The sequence below is a fragment of the Antechinus flavipes genome, chromosome 1, assembly GCF_016432865.1.
Source record: "Antechinus flavipes isolate AdamAnt ecotype Samford, QLD, Australia chromosome 1, AdamAnt_v2, whole genome shotgun sequence".
NCBI classification, from domain to species: domain Eukaryota; kingdom Metazoa; phylum Chordata; class Mammalia; order Dasyuromorphia; family Dasyuridae; genus Antechinus; species Antechinus flavipes.
The window spans coordinates 403827126-403845917 of NC_067398.1; the positions used below are offsets into that span (position 1 = coordinate 403827126).

Sequence of the window (18792 nt, forward strand, 5' to 3'; positions counted from 1 at the left end):
ACAAAGGTAAAATTAAAAAAAAATTTATTGATAGCTGGTTGGGGGAACATTTTGGATTTAGGTAAGAAGACTGATCCGAAAAAGACTGAGTTTTAAAGCTAAAATAAATGTTTTATATCACCTAAAGATTTTAGATATAATACTAACATTGTCTTTTCCCATTCTTGGGAAAGTTGCCAATATCAAATAAATTCTTCTCTATTGTTAATAAATTATTGGATTGCTTAACTTTAATCTCTAAAATTTACTAAAATTCACCTATTTCTTACTCTCCTTTATTTTTATACAGAGAGACAATTTGTCTTTGACTTAGAATATCAGCCATAAGTAGCCAAAATACAAAAGGTAATATTTTTTTTTATAATGGCCATACTGATGTAATGTAATCAGAGCCAGTTCAATCAATTAAACAGCTAAGATAGTCTAATTTTCTTTTTACATTTTCATTGTTTTTGGCTTCCAATAATGAGTATCAGATCACTATTTGTCTTATAAATCTGTTTTTCTCACTAGCAGACTCAAAAATTTTTCTTCAGAGATTCTTTATTATCTACTGGGTAAAGTTTTAATTCTTTCTTTGTCTACCTTCAATCATTAGCCTAGTTTTAAACAACAATGTATGGAATGCAGAACTCAGTGTCAAAAAAACCTGGTTTCAAATCCAGCTTCAGATATTTACTAACTATGAGACAATTGAGACTATGAGACTTAAACCTCTATTTGCCTCAGTTTCCTTATATGTAAAATAGGGATAATAATAACAACTATCTACCAGTGTTGTTAGGAAAATCAAAGGAGATAATGATAATTGTAAAGTGATTAACACAATGTTTAGAAAGTAAGTTAACTATTCATTACTATTCCAATTTCACTGGCTTATTGTCACCCACAAATGTACTTTGTGTTTCTAGTTTGATTTTAGCCTTTGCTTTTCTTTGCACCCCAAATTTTTTCCCTCTCTTAGTCTACTCAATCTCGACCCATCATTTAAAGCATAACCCAAATGCCACTTTTTCTAGAAAGACTTCTTTATCTACCTTAATTAATAGCCACCTTTTCTCTCACAAGAACCTCACCTAGCACTTTATTATGAGTGAATAACTACTATGAACTGAAGGTGATAAAAAGATGAAAAGAACTTTGATAAATAAATAAATGAAAAAAAAGAATATAATTTAGATTAGGTTTATAATCTAAGTTATATTCTTAGAATATAAACTACAATAATCATAGATATAACCTAATTTGGGTTTTAATTATATCTTACCTCAGTTCCTTAATGGTTTTCTAACCAATTCCCCTCTGGGCCCAGTCCATCTTCCATTCAGCTACCAAACAAATTCTCTTAAAGAGAAGGTCTGATCTTTGACTGCCCCTCCTCTCAACAAACTACATCATTTCCTATATTCTCCAGGATCAAATATAGTCAGCATAGGAAGCTCCTTGTTATTTGGTTTCTTGCAATCTTTTCAGATTTATACTTTATTTTTCTCAAGGCTACAATTAAGCTATGCTGGTCTATTTGTGTTCCACTCACACAATATTTCATCTTCCATCTCTATTCCTTGCACTGATTGTTCCCAATGTCTGGAATGCTATACTTCCTCATGTTTGCTTCAGTTTCCCCAGTTTCTTTCTTTCAAAATTCAGTTCTTATCCCACTTCTGAAAGAGGTCTTGCTCAGTTTACTCCCTTCTCCCCAGTTCTAGTACCTTCCCTCCTGAGATTATTTTCTATGTACTGTTTACATTTTGCATGTATCTAATTATATACATGTTATCTCCTAGAGTCTAATGGGAACTCCTTGGGGCAGTGACTGCCTTTCAGAATCTCAGTATGTCTAGTGTTTATCACAGTGTCAGGTCTATGGCACTTGTTAAATGTTTTTGACTAAGAATGAATTACTATAAATTGCAGAGGGCCGCAGATAGTGGGGGAACTCTAAGTAAGGTATAAGACGTGTCAGCCCAGTGAGAACCTGCTGATAATGTCTGGTTTGGCTCCCCACCTCCCTTTGGTGCCCACCTCCCTTCTTGAGAAGTCAAGGAGGGTGTGACCACCTGTGTTCTACTTGAAGCAAGGGATACTTACAGTAAAGAGAGGCATTTACATATCAATAGCAGGATGCTTATAGTTAGCACTTGCACAGTGTGCTGGAGTGATATAATGCTTCTATAATTAGCACTTGCTCAGTGTGCTGTAATGCTGTAATCTTACCAAGGTGTTTAAAGGCTAAGAGAACTTGAAGCAAGGACTCCATCTTTGACCATCCTCCTGAATTTCCTATCTCCTTCACTTCTCCACTAAGACCAAGGTTGATCCTGAGATCCTCCAGAGAGCTAGTATTTTGGCACCTCAGTGTGGGGGCTCTAGAAAGCATATTACATATGGCGCCCAAACATGGGGCACAAGAATCACAAGAAATGAAGAAGCTGTTCGTGAGTAGATCCTCCCAGAGTTTCTTCATAACCCATGGGGAAGGAAAGGGAGAAGAGATCCAGTAAAGCTTTTTTAGTTGGGGTAAATAAGTGGGCCAGCTCATCAAAGGGCCAAGCCAGGAGACTGATGAGAGACTTATGAAAAATGCCTGGTCTGACTATAGTCCTCTTCTCTGTTTGAAAGTTTGCTTACGTGACTTCTCACAAGATTCAATACCTGCCATAGTGCTGTTTGCACTCTCTTGCATGCAGACTCAGATAACTTAGTATGTGGATTTAGATAATAGCTAACAAACAAACTTACTGGCCATGCTATGGGGGAGGGGGGGAGGAATAATTGCATTTCCATAAAACAAAAACCGGGAATTGTTAAGGACCATGCCTAGGTGAAGGGTCAGGTCAATTCTCCATGAGCCTCCAAAGCTGTGAATCATAACACTTGAAGAAGTTGCAAAGTTGCCTTTATTGATACCAGTGTTGCTTGTGGACTGGGAATGAAATAAATTGGAGGCAAGAGGGAAGAGGAGAGAGGTCAGACAAGGCAACTGCCTCTCATTGGAGAGGTCAGAGAATGTAACTGCCTCTCAGTCTCCTTGTGTCTCCTTCATCATTCTCTCACATGAAGAGATCCATTCTTGACGTCCGAGTTAGACCTCCAGCAGCTATTGTCAGGTGGCTCCTGTATCACAACAATAAATACTGGAGTAAAAAGTAGTTTAGGATAAATAAAAATACAATGAAAATGTTCTTTCAATTGAAGGAGACTGTACCAAAAAAATTGGATCATAGCATTATAGCTTTAGAGCTGAAAATATCATATAGTTTTATACTATAAATATGTATTGTTTAAATGCAAAATATTCCCTAAATATTAAAGAAAATGTTGTACTTTTGCCCAACATTTTAAAAAATAAATAAGAACTGGTTAAACATCATTCTTTTGTTCTTTTAGAATCTTCACTGGAATGCATATAACTATCTTCCCCTGAAAAATAGGAAACTTGAATAAATTTACCATGGTTTTCCCAATGTAAGGGTAACCCTAAAATAAGAAATCCATTGACTATTTATTTTGTTCATTTTAAATACATCACCTCGGATCAACAAATAGGTATTTTAATATTCCAAACTTTTCAGATTCATTTGAACAATATTTGAATCCAATGATCATGGAAAGTTTTTTGTTTGTTTGTTTGTTTTGTTTTGTTTTGTTTTGTTTTGTTTTGTTTTAATAAATGTTGGAAATATTTGGCAGTTTTATAGCTCTGGAAACTGCATGTTCATTTTAAATATCAGTTGTCATACATTAAACAAAGGGTAATGCAAACTTCAAGGGGAAAAAAAATCTGAGTAAAGAGGGGGAAGAAATGTATTTCCTGGCTAGGAAGCTATTGAAAGTTCAGAGCCAGGAAACATACTTTAGAAGGGTGGGGGAGAACTCCCTTGGCTTTCATATGACTCTCTCCTAACTCTCGCTATATTCTACCTTCCAATCTTCTTTTCTTCTTTAAATGTCCTTCCCTTAAAAAATGGGGGAGCCACACAAAAACTCTCAGAATAGTTATCAAGGTTATACAAATTGAATAAGACCGACGTACAAATATTTATTTTAAATGTTAAGTGATCTAGAGGAAAGCCCCTCCCCTTCCTCTGATCTCTGGAAGAACAGAAAGAGGCAGTTCTATGTGAGGTTAACACCACTATTTAGCAAGGCCTTAGCCCAGGTCATCCAACTGCGGACACATCTTCAAACTGACTCTGTACACAGGCTCCTCCTATTTGTGTAGGGAAGAGTGCTGGGTCCAGAGACAGATGATCTAGATTGAATCCTACTAATTAACAGAACCACATCGAAACCTAAATCCTAGAGCCGGGATTTTCCATTGCATCTTTGCATCATTTTATTTATATGAGCTTCCGATGCCACACCTAGAAAATCAAGAATTAGGTGAAGTTATTTCTAATGTCCCTTCCCGTTCAAAATCTAAACGCGTTGCAGATTTGCGGAGAACATATGGATAAGTTACATAGAAAGGCTACTGCCTGCCTAGTGGAAGGAAGATAACTGATCCATAAGATCTAGGAGATAACTGTTTCATCCACAGGTGAAATATATAAAGCACGCTTTATATAAATAAGTATATTATTTCAAACGCTCGCCTTCTTTTTAGGCCCTTTTTAGAACCACAAAATAATAATAAAGTAAAATCGGTCAGAATATTCCTTTTCTCAAAAGGTTACAGGGCCTTCAAAGGGGGCGGAGTGGAGGGTGGGGGTAGGGTCCTGTTAAAAGTTGAGTGTGTCCAAGCTTCTGGTCCAGGCAGAGAGCTGTAAGCGCGCGGCTCCTTTAAAAGGCTGCCTCTGCAGGCTCGACTCCCTCCTCCAGCCACCCTCCTTGCCGGGGCTCCTGCTGTGATTGACACAGAAAGAGAGGAGGCGCCTGGTGCTAACAAAAGTCTGAGCCACTGGAGAGCAGCGTAGGGCCGTGGGTCTCCTCTCTGGGAACCAGCAACAAGTGGCTTGCAGCGGCACTTTCCCTTAGGAAGAAGTGGATCGCGAGCGCTTGGACTGAAGAAGCCCGAGATCTCCTCTTCTGTTCACCCTCGGGAGCCCTAGAGCGCGGATGGGGACCCAGAGGGGATGCCTGTTCCTGCTTGGTCTTGGGATGCTGAAAGCTGCACCTACGGATTGCTCTAGTACTGTCTGATCCGGCGTGTGGATTATTAAGTGGATCTGCGGCCCCTCTGGTTACCTTCCTTGCAAAAAAAAAAAAAAAAGAAAGAAAAAGAAAAGAAAAGAAAAGAAAAGAAAGAAAAGGAAAGAAAGAAAAGAAAAGAAAAAAGAAAAAGGGAAAAAAAAAAAAAAAAGAAAAAGGAAAAAAAAAGCAAAAGAGAGAAAAGCAAGGGGTGGAAGGAAAAGATCGAGTCCATTTGGAGAACCAAGGGGTGGGGGTGGGGGGACGCATTGCCTTCCTGGAGATGGTTCTTGTTTAAGGGTTCTGAAGTATGTTAAAGTAATCGTCCGGGATAGAAGGGTTCACTTGCTCGCTTCTTCAACCTCTGGTTGCCTAAGAGCTCCGCTTTGGCTGGTTAGACATGGTGTGTATGGGGAGAAGGAGAGTATGAAGCCTGCAGAATGGGAGCGAACAATGGCAAACAGTACGGCAGTGAGGGTGAGTGAGATTAATCCATCTACTAACTGTACGGGAATTGAGCTCACTCCGCCTCCTCTGTCTCTCTCTCCTTTCCCCCTCCCTGCTTTTTCTTTTCCTTCCCTTTCCTTCTCAGAATGGAAAGTTCAGTTCTTTTTCTCTTTGATTTGGCTCGCCGTATAATGGACTTGGGAACGTTACCTTTTCCCCTTTACCAGAAAGAGGGGGAAACCGGGGGAGGGGAGGCAGGAGAGCAATTAGTTAAGTTCCCAGAGGAATTCTTTCCTTCTTTTATGATTCATACCTTTACAGCTGTCGCAGCGGGTTTTCCTTAAGGCACTTCCTGGATTGTCATTAGAATTTATGAAGTTTTATCTCTGCGCTATTTCTGAACACTCTGCTAACCTCCTGCTTGGCCCAGCTTGGCCCAGGCAGCAATTGATGCCCTGATTCCTTGACTTTGTGCCAGGTTTTGTTTGCTATTTAAGAATGTAGTGAAAACTTCCTAAGTCTGTGTGGAACAATTCACTGAACTCTTTTGTAGTGATGAAGTTTTGAAAGGAACATTGTTTCCATTCTCGTTTAACTGCCCCTTATCCTGATGGCTTAAAAAAATGACCAACTATCAGTTCTAAGAAAGGAAGAATGTGCGAATGTTTTGTCTGCTCTCTCGGGATTCACGACTGGCAACGTACCATCTGTTATGGAGGGATGGAGATTGCATAGAAATATTGCCTGTCAAGTGGAAACTTGCAAATCGAGATAAACTTAAAACTCTTCTACTTAATAGAGAATGAGTGTATGTGGATTTTTTTTTTTTCTCCTTACAAAATGATGATTGGTCATATAAGAGATTAACAGTAAGCATCTCCTCATTTTGTTTGCAGAGTATGTTTACAAACTTTCAAAAGGCTTTTTAGGTCTGTTTCTGGTAAAGTTGGCCTGGCAAAGCAGGTCAGTTCCACATCACCCCTTTCTTGTAGGAGAATGTATTACAAACTGAGACTGAGTGCACACAAACTTGCAGACACACTGAAGCTTGTAACCAGGACCATATTATTAGGTAAATGCCTAACCTGTCTGCTTCCATTGTAGCTACAGAATGTGTTTGAGGGATGTGTGTGTGTGTGTGTGTGTGTGTGTGTGTGTGTGTGTGTGTGTGTTATGCTACTTTGTTTCTCAACAGATTTCTAAGATTGCACTTTAATCTATACTAAAAACCATCCCTAATTAAAGACCTTATTTTCTCAAAATTCATAAAATTCAAGTTTTCTTATGTTGCTTCCTTTAAAAAAAATGTGGGTTTGTTTGTTTTCACATGAGTACAAGAGTGACTTGGGAAGAGATAGCTTTCTTTTCCCCTTTGGAGCATCACTTCCGACTTTTAAAGGGAAGCACAAAATTGACTTTTTGGAGAGCAAATGGTTGGGGGAAGAGAATACATATATTTTGGTGAAAGCTGCCTATGTCTTATAATATCGTAAATATCTTCTTATAAAAACTGAAGAAAAATAAATGAACAAACATTTTCTTGTCATTAGTAAATTTTATAGTTTTCCATAACTAAAGGTTGGGAGAAAAGACATTATATAGACTATATTTGAATACCATCAGTGAGATATAGTGAGTAAGAGGGAGGTAGTTATAATGAATAAGTTGCAAGTTCTTTAATGAAACTCCTTTCACTCCTCCCCATGCTCCGAAACTTGTTCTTATATCCCAGAATTCTCCTATCATACAGTGTGTGGTATATGACTGCTTCCTGTCTGAACAGCAGAATTTTCAACCCAAGGGAAAAAAAAAAAAAAGAGAGAGAGACAGGGAACTAATGTTCTCCAGCTGTTACCCGTAAATGCTACCTCTGCATTTTCACTTCAGCTAAAGTGAAATTTTACTGGGATCAGATTTAGATACATTGTGTAGATTTTATAGGCATAAACCCTTTTTGTTCTCTGCTGCTTAAAGAGAACCAATAGGAACTTCTAGAAGCAACTCTGGCTTTTGGCTATAGGAATACATTGTGTTCAAATTTATTAGCTCCTTTATTTTTCACATATATTGATAGACTGACTAAAGAAGTAGAGAAATAGGAATAATAATTATGCTCTTTTGTAATCATATGTTGTGGTTTTTCTTTATAGAGCTTATACAATATGCAGTTTAATTTGAAAAATTATTATGCTAAATTAAATTATGATAATTACGGATGCTTAGCATTTGACTGAACTTTCCACATACACAACACACACACACACACACACACACACACACACACACACACACCTCCCCCAAGCAAGTGTTTAAGTGTCCCTACTACCAATAGCAAAAAATATGCTCTTTCCCATATCTTTGTGAATGTTTTTTCAAAGTTTAAAATGTAAGCTATACATTGGGATATGTATATATCCCTATATACATATATATATATATATATGTGTGTGTGTGTATACACAATACAGTATGATATGGTGAAAAGAATTTAGAATTCTAAGGAAGGAGATATGTTAGTCCTGACTGGTCAATAATAAAACAAAAACAAAAACCCAACAGCATTTTTAAGCATCGACTGCATGCAAAAGTGTTGGATTCTGTCTTCTTACCAAAGTGTTGACAAACTGTATTACTTTAGGCAAGTCATGTTATATCTTTGAGCCTCAGTTTCTTCATTTGTAAAATATCAGTCACCTGGCTAGTTCAGACAATAGAGTATGAGAATTAATCTCAGGGTCATGGGTCACATGAAAAAGAAAAAAAAAAAAGGATTAAAACTTTTGCTTAATCACATTGTCTTCAAAAAAAGTAAATTATGGATCCTCCCACCTTTCTTTTTTACCTTCTGGATGTGATGTGAAACAAAGCCCACCCATCATTTTTATTCTTCCTTAGCACAACATTATTTAAGCTGTAGTAAGACAAATAGGACCTGTGCTCAAATCCTCCCATGCTATATTCAGGCTGTGTGATCCTGGGTGAGTTGTCTAAACTCTTAAAGGATCATAGCACTAAATTGCATTCTTAGAAGAGATTCTTTACCAGGAACTACTTACACTAATGAAATCACAGGTGTTTAAAAAAATTGCATACTTTTTTTCTTTCAGGTCTATATTTACTGGGAGGGATTTGACAGTCTTATCAAGAAAACATTGGAATTCTTCAGGTCAGGTCATTGATAAAGGCTGATAGACTAGAGCTTCAAACTTTGGAGCAGACAAGAGAAGTGCAGAGTTAGCCTATTCAGTAGTTCTAGAACAGAAATGAAAAATAATCTGGTATATAATATTGATCCCTTTAGCTCTCTAAATACCATGTATGCCATAGCAATTTCATCTGAGACTTGCCTCATGTGAGAGTCAGTTTTGAATAACATAACAGCTGTTTGTAGTATTTATTTCAATTTTTAGATACATTTTTATTATTAATAAAGTGAAATGTGTTGATAATTTGTTGACCAAGATTTATTTTCAATGACAAAATCTTTAGTGGGTTAACATAAGGAGAAATAAGAAGAAAAAAAACAAAGGGTATTTGACCATACTTGTTTCTCCTCCTCCTCTTCGTCTTCCTTCTCCTCTTCCTCACTATTTCTCCTTTTTCTCCTTCTTCCTTCTCTTCTTTCTCTGCCCTCCTCTTCCTTCTCCTCTTCTTTCTTATTCTTTCTCTTTTTCCTTTCCTTCCTCTTCCTTTTCTACTTCTTCTCCTTTCTCTTCCTCTTATCTGAAAGAGCAAGAAAAAATATCTTTTTCTTCCATATAGAAGGGGTCTGGTTGAATTAGAGGAAGGGATATGTTCATTAAAGTCTCCACAGTGAAGATATTTGAATAGTTGAATTATAGTTTCCATTTTTCCCTCCTTCCTTCCTCTTCCCCCTTCTCTCTCTCTCTCTCTCTCTCTCTCTCTCTCTCTCTCTCTCTCTCTCTCTCTCTCTCTCTCTGTCTTTCTCTCTCTGTCTCTCTCTCTCTTATTGTGGTTAAGTGACTTGCCAAGGTTACACACTATTAAATGTCTGAGATCACATTTAAACTCAGGTCCTCTTTATATTGGGGCCAATGCAATGGTACCACCTTACTGCCTCTGGACTACATTTCTTTAAGAAAAAAATAACAGTTAATCTTTATGAACTTTCCCATTTTCAAAGCAGGGGATTCTCTTTTATTGATGGTAGAAGTGGAATAACAGGTGTAAGAAATTGCTTTTCCATAAAAGAAACTAGTAACTAGTATTTGCTCCTGATTCCTGTAGTTCACTCTTCTTACCTCTTAGCTGTTTTACAGAACAGCATTACATGTTCTTTGTGAAATATATTATAAGCTGGGGGAGGAGGGGGAAGAACTAAACTCAAATGAAATCAAACATAATTGTTATCATTGCGTTTCACCTCTGTTTATTGCCCTCTGCTTCTTCCTTCCCAGGGTTTTTATACCTATCTTCCAATCAGATATAGGTGATACATATACAATTATGTTTTATATTAGAATACTCAAGTAAAAGGGGAAAAAAAAGAAAGAAAGTGAAAAAAGAAATGCTTCTTTTGGATTCAGTCAATATCAGTTCTTTCTCTGGAAGCTTCATCATTAATTCTTTGAGATTGTCTCTGATCATTGTATTACTGAGAATAGCAATGTCATTCACAATTCTTCAATGAATGAATGTGTACAAAGTTCTTCTAGTACTGTTTACTTCACTAGGCATCAGTTCATATAAGTCTTTCCAGGTTTTCCTGAAGTCATCTTGCGTATCATTTCTTATAACACAATAATATTCTATTACAATCATATACACAGCTTCTGTGGTTAAGCCACTGTTTAGTGATTCCCCAAATTATGGACATCCCTTTAATTTTCAAATCTTAGCTACCACAAAAAAGAGCTACTATAAATGTTTGTACAGATAGGTTCTTTTCCCTATTTTTGTAATTTTTTGGAACATAGATCTCACAGAGGTATTGCTGGATCAAAGAGCTTGCAGTTTTTTAGCCCTTTGGTCATAGTTCCTGATTACTCTCTAGAATGATTGGTTCAAATTCCATCTACACTGCATTAATGTCCCAGTTTCCCCACATTCCCTCCAACATCCAACACTTTCCTTTTTTTTTTTTAATCTTATTAGCCACTCTGATAGAGATGAGGTAATACGTCATACTTTTAATTTGTATTTCTCTGATCAATAGTGATATAGAACAATTTTTCACTTGATCACAGCTTTGATTTCTTTGTCTGAATACTGTCTATTCATGTCTTTTGACCATTTGTCAATTGGGTAATGACTTGTATTATATATTTGACTCAGTTCTTTGCAATATTTGAAAAATGAGGCCTTTACCAAAATACTTGTTGCAAAGAATTTTTCCCTATTTTTCTGCTTTCCTTATAATTTTGGTTGCATTGGTTTCATTTGTACAAAATGTTTTTTAATTTTATATAATAAAAATTATCAATTTCACATTTTGTAATGCTCTCTACATCTTCTCAGATAAAACATTTTTGAAAGGCTCTAGAAAGTAAGATTTATTTGGAAATTTGAATTACATATGGGAATATTTCTGGTTACTGGACTGAATACATTTATTAAACAGGTATACTTGCAAGTTATCTCACTAAGTCCTTATAATTCTGGCTTAAATACTTTTCTTCATCATTTGCCTTTCCTATTTTTCATTATCATTTGCCTGTCCTGAACAATTTTATTCTAAGAGAAGTCAGGAAGAAATTTATAAGTTGTCTATTTTCTATTTGATATTCATCTAGCTTTCATCTTCTGTCTTTAAATGAATAGTCTTGGGAGTGGAAGGAATCTTATAACCTATCTTGTTAAATCCATATTTGATAAAAGATCTCCTGTACAACACATTCCATCTAGACTGTTTGAAGACCTCAGATAAAGATTAATCCATTACCTTCTGTGGCAACTAATTACATTTTGGGCTAACTGCAAGTATTGGTATTTTTTACTATGTCATATTTAAATTTAAAATTTCTTTTTTTCCAGCTTCTATTTACTTTTTATTCTTCAGTGATAATGTAAGTCTCGAGAGTCTTGTCTTGGTGGAAACTTTGTTACGTAGTGTAACTGTATCTGTGTATGTGTAAGTTAAGGCAGTTGAATTAATGGTAGTTAATAAGGAAATTAGATGATGACTATCTCTCTCTCTCTCTCTCTCTCTCTTTGTTGCTCTGTCTCCTTAAATAGACTTATCTGAAAGTTTTTTATATATTAAAAGTATACTGTATACTGATATTGAATAACAACATTAATCATTTCATATGCTAAAGTAGTCAACATTATGGAGTCATCCCTTTCTCCTCTAAGAAGTACTGAGCTGATTAAGTAAGAATATAGAAGTTTTTAGTTTGTTTGTTTTGTTTTGCTTTAGTTATAGGAGTTTTTTTTTTTTTTTCCTTACAAGTTTCAATAATGGTAACCACATTTGTAAACCATTATGATGCTGGAGGCATTCTGTCTGATTAGCACAGGCCAGGACTTTTAACAATGTAATCACATTTTAAGAGAAAAAGATTTTGCTATGAATGAAAAGCGGCAGCAACAAAACAATTAAATGAAAGCCAGAATGGAAATAACTTTGCTGAAATAAATTTACCTGAAGTAGTTTTCTATCCATTTTCCTCCAAATGAAAATAGAAGGTCAAGGGGAAGTGCTATTTCTAAGAATGTTTAATACACATCCTAGAGCCTCAGCTTCTTCATCTGGAAAATGAAAGGATTGCACTAGATTTTTAAAGTCCCTTCTTCTTCAACCCTATGATATTATGATTTTATTAACATCCTTAGAAATGGCACTTCCTTTTGTCTTTCTATTTTCATTTGTAGGGAAATAGATAGGGTCTGTGATTTCAAATCCATGGCTCTTTCCTCTGAGATAAAATAAATCAGATAACATAGATTCTTTTTTTTTTTCTTTTTTTCTTTAATATTTTATTTTATTTAATAATAACTTTATATTGACAGAATCCATGCCAGGGTAATTTTTTTACAACATTATCCCTTGCATTCGTTTCTGTTCCAATTTTTCCCCTCCCTCCCTCTACCCCCTCCCTTAGATGGCAAGCAGTCCTATATATGTTAGATATGTTGCAGTATATCCTAGATACAATATATGTTTGCAGAACTGAACAGTTCTCTTGTTGCACAGGGAGAATTGGATTCAGAAAGTAAAAATAACCCGGGAAGAAAAACAAAAATGCAGATAGTTCACATTCGTTTCCCAGTGTTCTTTCTTTGGGTGTAGCTGCTTCTGTCCATCATTTATCAGTTGAAACTCAGGTCTCTTTGTCAAAGAAATCCACTTCCATCAGAATACATCCTCATATAATATCGTTGTCGAAGTGTATAATGATCTCCTGGTTGTGCTCATTTCATTTAGCATCAGTTCATGTAAGTCTCGCCAGTCCTCTCTGTATTCATCCTGCTGGTCATTTCTTACAGAACAATAATATTCCATAACATTCATATACCACAATTTACCCAGCCATTCTCCAATTGATGGGCATCCATTCAATTTCTAGTTTCTAGCCACTACAAACAGGGCTGGCACAAACATTTTGGCACATACAGGTCCCTTTCCCTTCTTTAATATTTCTTTGGGATATAAGCCCAATAGAAACACTGCTGGATCAAAGGGTATGCACAATTTGATAATTTTTTGGGTATAATTCCAGATTGCTCTCCAGAATGGTTGGATTCGTTCACAACTCCACCAACAATGCATCAGTGTCCCAGTTTTCCTGCATCCCCTCCAACATTCATCATTATTTTTTCCTGTCATCTTAGCCAATCTGACAGGTGTAGTGGTATTTCAGAGTTGTCTTAATTTGCATTTCTCTGATCAATAATAACATAGATTCTTTATAAAAATCAAAATAGTTTCTTGGATTCAACTTGGCAAATTTTTGGTGATCATAAAATATATCATATTTACCAAAAATAGGGCTAATTCTAATTTTTGTGATTCTGTCCTGCCCATTTTACTTTTAAGTTTTATATTCTTCACTTTTACTCTAGTATTCTTGCTCTGTGCCTTGATTTTTGACCTTGGGTTGCAAAGGAATCATTTTAAATACTGAGTTGTGTTTCACTTTTGAAAAAGATATTATGATGTTGTGTTAAAAGGAGAGTTTATGATAAAAATAAACATGAAATCTAAACAACTAGTTTGGCTAATTTTGTTAGAGCATTTTGGGGAAAAAAGATTCAGATGTTCTGGGAGCTTAGTGCTAACCAGTAAAATACTGGACAATAATTAAAAATTGAATGGCAGCTGAAACTTAAGGAAAACATCTCCTAAGCAGGAAAAAGGGATTCAAGTGCTTAATGTATAAGCTCTCAGCTATCATGGCCTTAGATTTATGGAAATATGAGATTCTGGTTATTTATAAAAAATATATATTGTCATATTTGACTGATTTTTATATGATGACTTCACCAACTCACTTTACCCAATTTAAATCTACTCTCCCAACTCTAAAATGGATATCTTGATTCTTTGTGCAAACATAACTTGCTGTTATGCAAATAAATTCCTAAACTTCAGCCATATATTTATTGAAGGCTATTAAAATAAAACATTCTCACAATCTAGATCAAATCATCCAATATATGTATATTGTATAAAAGTATATTAAATCTATGGTTTTTTTTTTTTTTACTTGAAAGGAAACATTCCATCAGCTACTTGAGTGTGAAGGTAGCTATTCTGCATTCTTGCTGAAATATCTTATATGAGATAGTAAGAATCAGTATGATTTACTGGGCTTCTCTAAATGCTTGAGTTATAATAAGACAGTTTGGCAGAATGACTCTGGATCTATGTGTAGAGATCTGTGAAATTAGTATCCTTTAAATATACATACACATATATACATATTTTCTCTCTTCTTAGTCATGAAAAAGTAAAGGCCATGGTGTTCATTGATGTTCCCTCTATCTATAGTCCAATATATAAGCTTGAAAGCCCCAGTTTGCATATTCTCCAAGCTGAGTACTATGAACATTTATTAAGTTTCTACTACATCCATTAAAGTTCATATCTGATAGTTCTTATGGGGTCAAGATGGTCATGTATTATGCATACTGAGCCCAAGCTATGGCTTATGGTAAATTTGCTTCAAACATAGGTTTAGGGATGGTAGCTATAACTTTATATCTACATCTATAAAACCAAGGTCTTGGACTAGTCTATATATCAACCATCTCTCCTCTCCTGTTCCCTCATATTTATCTACATTTTTCTATATTTATTATAGATATTATAGATCTATATCAATCTACCTCCAGTCCATCTTCAAATTATATAAATATATATGGGGACTGTGGGTGTCTATATGTGTACATTTACATATATATATTCATGTGTACATATGTGTGTATATGTATGTTATGTAGAGAATGATATTTTATTTCAAACTTTGCAACCCTCAAAAATAAATTACTAAAGTACAGGAGTATTACAATTCATAATAGTTTCCAATGAATCTTTTTGCTTCAATTTCTTCAACTGCTAAATGATAGCCTCAAAAGTATGTTCCACCTCTAAATCTAAGAATTTAGCTAAATCTGACATTTTGAATTATTAACTGATTCTAATTTTTTTCTTATGTAATTAAACATAATCTATATTTTATACATAATTAAAGAGGATAACATTTGTAAAGTCCTCTGAAACTTTTGAACCACTATATAAATATCAGCAATTAAATATAACCTTCAACTAGAAACGTAATGTATTCTGGAAAGATGGCCCTGATTTAGGCTGAGTATTAGATGTGCTCATTCTATCAATTCCTATTTAAATTCATAAAATAGAACAAAATGAAAACCAGTTGTTAACACTGCATGAACTCATGATTGTAATGTTAGAAGGCTTGAGCAATGTGTAGAAATGTTATTATAACTTTTTTTTGTTTGCTACCCTTTCTGTGGTAAATTCCTTTACTGCATTTTTTGAACAGCAGTGGAAAATAAAAGAATCAAAATCTCCAATAGAAACTGAAGTAATTTCCTTTATCCTTGATAATTGATATATAAATGGTCAAATGTGTTTGGATAGGTTGGAATAAAATTACATGCAATCAATTTGACCCTTTAAAGCAAATTAACCACACTGTTGAAGTAACTATTTAATTTGGTTTAAGGTTTGAGGTGAACAAAAGTCTCTAATCTTCTCCCTTCCTCCACATCTTCAGAAGTCTTAACCATTTCTTCCACTCCCAAAAGTATTACTATGAGTGATTCTTCAGCCACCGAGAACTAACTCTCAATGTGGTAACATGGACCAAGCAATTGATCTAGAATCTGGAATCCATTAATCCTCCTTAAGTTTCTAGAGATGGTTATAGCAAGTAGAAAAATATGTAGCATACCTGGGAAATGCCCAAAGTCATAGGGAAAACCGGAGAAAATGAATGAAATAGGTGGGGAGAGAAAAAAATAATCAAGATGGGAAAAGGAAGGGAGCCTTAATATGTTAGAGGTAGAAGAAACATCTAGGAAATTGAGACTCAAAGGGATGAATTGACTTTTCCAAAGTCACATAGTAACAGATCTGGAATCTGAATTCTCTGCAGTCCAAGATCACTATGCTTTCTCTTACTTAAAGGAAAAGAGCTGATAATGTATGAAATCACAGACCACTAAAATAAAGAAGTGAAATTCTCAGTGCTTTTTTGAATGTCAAAAAATAATAGCCATTAGCTTGATTGTTATGTGATGAGTACATATAAAAGCTAATATGCATAAATGTGATTGCAGTAATATAAGAATTTTATCAATTTTTCCATATTTTTAACTTTTGATCAACAGTATAGACAATATGATAATAATAACTAATGTTTATATAGTATCCACTATGTTGCAAGGTGCTATGTAAATGCTTTGCAAATATTATCTCATATGATGCTCATAACAACCATTCAAAGCCAGTACTACTATTATGATTTCCATTTTACATATAAGGAAACAAGGTCAACAGAATTGAGTGACTTTTCCAGGGTCACACAACCAGTGCATGTCTGAGACCAGTACTGAACTCAGATCTTCTTCACTTCAGGCCTAGCACTCTATCTACTGTGATACCTATTTCACTTGATAGAAGTTCTGAAGATTACACTAATATTTTTCTTGTCTAAATAAAAGACATACAGTTTTTAGATGTGTATGATATTTGTCCATTTAAGCAGAATATCATTGTTTATCCTAGTTTGAGTCCTGAAGATAGCCATGAAAAGATGAGGTCCACAAAACACAAAATGAAGTATAAAAAGGACATGTGACTTATTAATAATTGTCATATATGTGATTAATATGTATGATACCATGTTGTTTTTAACTGTATTCTTCCACACATGAAATTAATCATAGATTGAAATACACAAAAGCACATTATACAGAATCATAGAATCAGAAAGAACTTTTGGGATTATTTTGTCCAATTCATTCCTAAACAAAGATCTCCTCCATAATTGACAAGGTCTTTCCATCTTTGCTCAAAAAGTTCTACTAAGAGAAAACCTACTATTTCCCATGACAACCTGTGCAAGGAAACCCTAATTTTGAAGGCGTTTCTCTTCCCATCATGCCTAAATTTTCCAGTAACATTTCTGGCTATTTCTCCTAGTTCTGCTTTCTAGTTTCAAGCAAAACAAATTTCTCTTACATTTAAGTATCTGAAGACAGCAACTGACTCTTCCTGTCTTTTCTTTTCCAAGCTAAAACCTCCTTCTTCATCCAGTTATCATATGGCATGCACTTAAGACCCTTTCTCATCCTGGTCACCTCCCCTCTAGAGAGTCTCCAGATTATCAATTTCCTTCTTAAAATGTAGTGCCCAGAAGTAGATGCAAAACTTCAGATGTGGCAAGATCAAGGCAGAGTACAGTGGAGCTATCACCTCCCTAGTCCAAGACTCTACAATATATCTTTCTTCATGAAACTCAAGACTAACAGAGCTTTGTTGAATGCAATTGTTAGTTACTTAGTTTGCAGCTCAATAATCCATAAGATAATTCTCATACATTCAACCCTCTGCCCATTTCCCACCCATCTTTTATTTGTAAAGGAATTTTTTTTGTGAAATCATAAAATATAAACTTTCATGGTTATCACTTATTTACCTTTTCTTAAATATTTCAAAGTTTTGAATTTTGAATTATGTTTAGGATCTGATTTTGAATATTTAGTTCTATTTTGAGATTTATGTCTCATTTCATTGATGCACATATGTTTATATAAGTATATATAGATTATATATGTTCAATTTTTCCTGTATCAGATTTTGATAACTACTACTTTGTAACATATTTTGAAACCTGAGAGTGATAAATTTCTCTTCATCAATTTTTGTTTTTATAATTTCTCTTACTATTCTCATTTTTTATCTTAAAAAATTAATATTAACTAATCATATGAGAATCATTGATATTTTTAACCAGTATTTCAATCTGTAAATTGTTTTGAGAAGGATTTCTTTTTCCTTTTGCTTATGGTTTGAACTATCTCACTAAATGATAATCCTTTATATTTGTTTACAAAAATACTTTAAAAATTACCTTTATATGAATTTTTATGGATTCACTTAGTTTTTAACTGGTCATGTGGTAACAATGAAGAATAATCTATGGAAAGCTTACATGTTTATTTATATCCTTCCAATGTCAGAAGAACTAGAAAAAGACCCCAAGCAGATACTTGTGGCCTGACAAAAAAAGTCCTTTTTAGTTCTGCTTGGTTTACATGTCTACCTTTTATTATAGGAAATAATGCTTAATATTGGGATCCCTACCTATGATTTTAAATTTTATAGATGTCACATTCCAACCTAGTCAGTTTTGGATTTTGTAGAAATACTTTTGGCTTGGTGGGCTTAATGGAAAGCAATATGTTTATCCATCTGAAGAATTTTTTTCCCTATTTTCTCTTCCCCTGCCACCCAATAGATTCTAAACTCCATAAGGGCAGAACTATTTTTCTTTTGTATTTATATCCCTAGTAACTGATTGTTTTCCACATAGCTTTTTGTCTTTTTTTTTTCATAATGATACTCCTATATCAGCTTAGTTTTGAAATACTGCTTGTTTGGATTCTGTGAATTCTATTTTTTTTTTTTTTTGAAAGCTCTTAGTAGTTTTCTTATGCAAATTCCAGAAATATGGTCAGGTTCTTTTAAAAAATTTTCTGGAATTCTGAGATTTTTTT

The 18792-nt window shown here is 34.7% G+C and overlaps 1 protein-coding gene across 2 annotated transcripts in view; it reads left to right on the top strand.

Moving 5' to 3' along the window:
• The first annotated feature begins 5294 nt into the window (after positions 1-5294).
• The window catches only part of FBXL7 (F-box and leucine rich repeat protein 7), a 454109-nt gene continuing 440611 nt past the window's right edge, over positions 5295-18792 (top strand). For both annotated transcript variants that reach the window (XM_051969865.1, XM_051969864.1), the window contains exon 1: positions 5295-5610. Coding sequence is in view for 1 of the 2 variants with exons in the window: in XM_051969864.1 (XP_051825824.1) it covers positions 5574-5610 (37 nt within the window). In the remaining variant the exon portion in view is untranslated. The remainder of the gene's footprint in view (positions 5611-18792) is intronic.